Here is a 3,085-nt window from a genome sequence, read left to right as displayed (position 1 = left end):
CACTGATATGTTCATTTGGCAGGTAGAGTTAACTTGAATTCTTTCAGGTGAGACACAGTCTCTCCTGTTAGTCACAGTTTCCAACAGTCCTTAATGAAAGGAAACTGTTTCATTCATACTATTAATCTGGTTTTTGAAGTCTTTGAGTTTGCAACGCCAGTATTTGAGGAATATTTAGGACTGAGGAATGCCTGGGAGTCTGTGGATGTCAAAGGACACCCTCCCCCAACCCACTGCTGGGGTTGGGGGGGCGGGGGGGGGGCGCCGCTACAGGGCATTCAGGCTAGAGGGAGGGAAATGGAGTGGGAAAAAAATGTAGCTGCAATCAACAAGATTAATAGAAAACAAACAAACAGGATTAATAGGTTTAAGAAATGTAAAAAGGAAAAAGAAAAAAAAATACAGCTACCTCTCAGATGCCACCCCTGCCCACACTCCTCCCCAATGACAAGGTCTAGAGGCACTGGTGAGTGGCCAAAGTCCCTTTAATATCCCTGAATTGCGTTACAAGTAATACTGCTGGAGGTGAGGGAGAGGGGTCTGGGGTGCGACATGGGGGAGGAGGAGGGAGGGGGAGCGCCAAGCGCTCATACAAAATATGGCCAAAAGGCTTAGCATGCATGGAAAATTATTGCTGTCGGAAGTTCCTATTTACAGGGTCAACACCCTCCGTAATTGCTTCTGCTACCCATCTCCCTTCCCCACATTCCTGCTGCCTCCCTTCCCCAGGCGGCCTAGAGCTTTGAGAAGCCCTAGAGAAGTGCCCCTGCTCCAGCGGCCCCTCCAGTCTCCACCCTCCTTTGTGGCTGAGGGGAGAGAGGGAGGGTAGGAGAGTCCAGGACTCCTGCCCCCAGAGCTGGGCGCCTAGTGATGGGGCAGAGGCGTGTGCTTAGTTAAAGCAGAGGGGGCCAGGGCCTGTGAGCGTGGAGGTGTGTGCTTCGGTCCTCGCCCGGGCATGCAAAAGCGCGGCGGGGGAGGTAGTGGCGGCCAACGTGGGGCGGCTGGCAGCCCCGGCCCCTCTGCCCGGGAGAGTTGCATAGACATGGCCGGGAGGGAGCGCTCCTCCCGGGAGCGGAGTGGGCCGGAGGCCCCAGTGGGGTCCGGGGCTCAGTCGGTCCCTGGAACCTGGGGTCCCTCAAGAAGAGGAATAAATAGGAAACGAATTGAGGAGGTTCCTCTCTGCGGTCTCCCTGGAGTGGGAGTGGAAGGCTCAGGAGGGCGGGGACCTGCCCCATGACTGGACCTCTTCATACAGCTCACCCCCCAAGTGTAGGGTCAGCAGGCTATCCCTCCCATTCTCTTCCCTAGAGAGTTCAGGCTCTGATGAGGGTGAGGCTCCTCCCTCACTCCCCAGATGGGGTGTGTGTGTGGGGGGCGGGGGACAGCCTTCTATGGCCTTTGCTGTCCCTCTCCTTGCCTGGCTCCCTGACCTCCCAGTCCAGCTGGGGAAGCCAGACCATCCCTGGGTGAGGCCAAAAGATTAAATATAATAATAAATAGATAAATAATAAATAAATAAATAACTGGAGAGGCCCAGCCAGACAGGGGGAAGGGTATTTGTGAGGTGCCCCAGACTCCCCCCCAAACAAATAAGGAGGGGTCCTGTAGTCCTGGGGGTGGGGGAAAGTGCTCAGAGAATCTGGGGAGAGGGCAGCTGGAGGCTGGAAGCCCAGGGAGGGGCTGTCCTGGGGTGAGAGGAGGACTACATTAGGGGGCAGGGCCTGAACTGCCCCTCAAGTCTGCCCCAGGTCAGGTGAACTCAAAGGGGTGAGAGTTACTGGAGGGATGAAGGGGTCTGGAAAGAATAGGGGGTGGGAGTGGTTGAGAAGGCCCCAGGACTGAAGAGAGTGGGAAATACATGTGAGCGTAGGGGGATGTGAATGACTGGACCTAAGGCCGGGTTACAGAGGGGATCAGGGACAGACTGGGGACTCCAAACAGGGGTAAGGATTCAGTCCCTAGATGGGCACACATAGAGCAAGACTCGGCAGAGGCCGAAGGAGGGTCTGGGGTTGAAATGTGGCCTGGGAGCTGCAGGGCCTGTGTACCGCGTGGATGGGGAAACCAGGACAGACGTGAGAGTCAAAGGTAGGTTTGGGCTTTAGACTGGGGTTCCGATAGAAGAATAGTAGGAGAGACTCAGCTGAGAACCGAGAGGAAAGGTCTGAAAGTTGATAGGGGAGAGGTGCGGGGTCTGGGAGAGGGCGGAGAACATTCCTGCTCTGGGGCCTGGGAGAGGTGCGGACCTGGTGCCTGAGTTGGGAGCCTTGAGGGCGGGTACAGGGGGTCAAGGTCCGAGTTTGGGGATCAGAAAGGACGATGTGGTCATGTGCTCGGGGTGAGGGCGGGGGGAGCCAGTGCAGGATGTGAGTGGTGGGTCTGGGGCGGGAGAGGAAGGTTCCGGGCTGGGAGTGGGGGTGGAGGGTGGGGAAGGGTTGTTTCCCCCTACCCTCCCAGGGGCGTGGGCAGGGAAACGCTGCTGGGGCGCTTAGAGGACGGAGATGGAGGTGGGGGCCCGAGGGCAGCGGGCGGCTCAGCTGGCGGCGCCGGCAGGGGGCGGCGGGGGCGGCTCGGCCCCCTTGACGCAGGCGGCCTCGCAGTGCTTGTGGAGGTAGGACTTGAGCGCGAAGCTCTTGTCGCACTGGCGGCAGCGGTAGTGCTTGAAGGCCGAGTGCGTCTGCATGTGCGCGCGCAGGTTGGAGCGGTCGGCGAAGGCCTTGCCGCAGTGCGCGCAGCCGAACGGCTTCTCGCCCGTGTGCGAGCGCATGTGGCCCTGCAGCAGCCAGGGACGCGAGAAGGCCTTGCCGCACACGCCGCACTTGTGGCGCAGGTTGTGCGTGAGCACGTGCATGGCCAGCGCGGGCATGGACACGTAGGCCTTGCCGCACGTCGGGCACTTGCGCGCCAGCTGGCTGTCCAGGCTGCGGTGCGTCTGCTTGTGGCGGCTCAGGTTCGACGACGTGGCGTACGTCTTGCCGCACTCGGCGCACGCGTGCCGGTGCCCGCCGCCCGCCGGCGCCCCCGCGCGCCCCGCGCGTCCCCCGGCGCTCCCGGCGTCCCCCGCGCCGCCCGCGTCCCCGCCGCC

At 60.4% G+C, this 3,085-nt stretch overlaps 1 protein-coding gene across 1 annotated transcript in view; it reads right to left on the bottom strand.

The window, feature by feature from the left end:
• Positions 1-1,515: 1,515 nt before the first annotated feature.
• The window catches only part of SCRT2 (scratch family transcriptional repressor 2), a 14,159-nt gene continuing 12,589 nt past the window's right edge, over positions 1,516-3,085 (bottom strand). Inside the window, exon 3 of the mRNA XM_059407677.1 lies at positions 1,516-3,047. Within this exon, the coding sequence (XP_059263660.1) occupies positions 2,534-3,047 (514 nt within the window). The 3' untranslated portion in view covers positions 1,516-2,533. The remainder of the gene's footprint in view (positions 3,048-3,085) is intronic.

Source organism: Mustela nigripes, chromosome 7, assembly GCF_022355385.1.
Source record: "Mustela nigripes isolate SB6536 chromosome 7, MUSNIG.SB6536, whole genome shotgun sequence".
Taxonomy (NCBI): domain Eukaryota; kingdom Metazoa; phylum Chordata; class Mammalia; order Carnivora; family Mustelidae; genus Mustela; species Mustela nigripes.
This window is presented reverse-complemented; position numbering and strand designations above follow the sequence as displayed.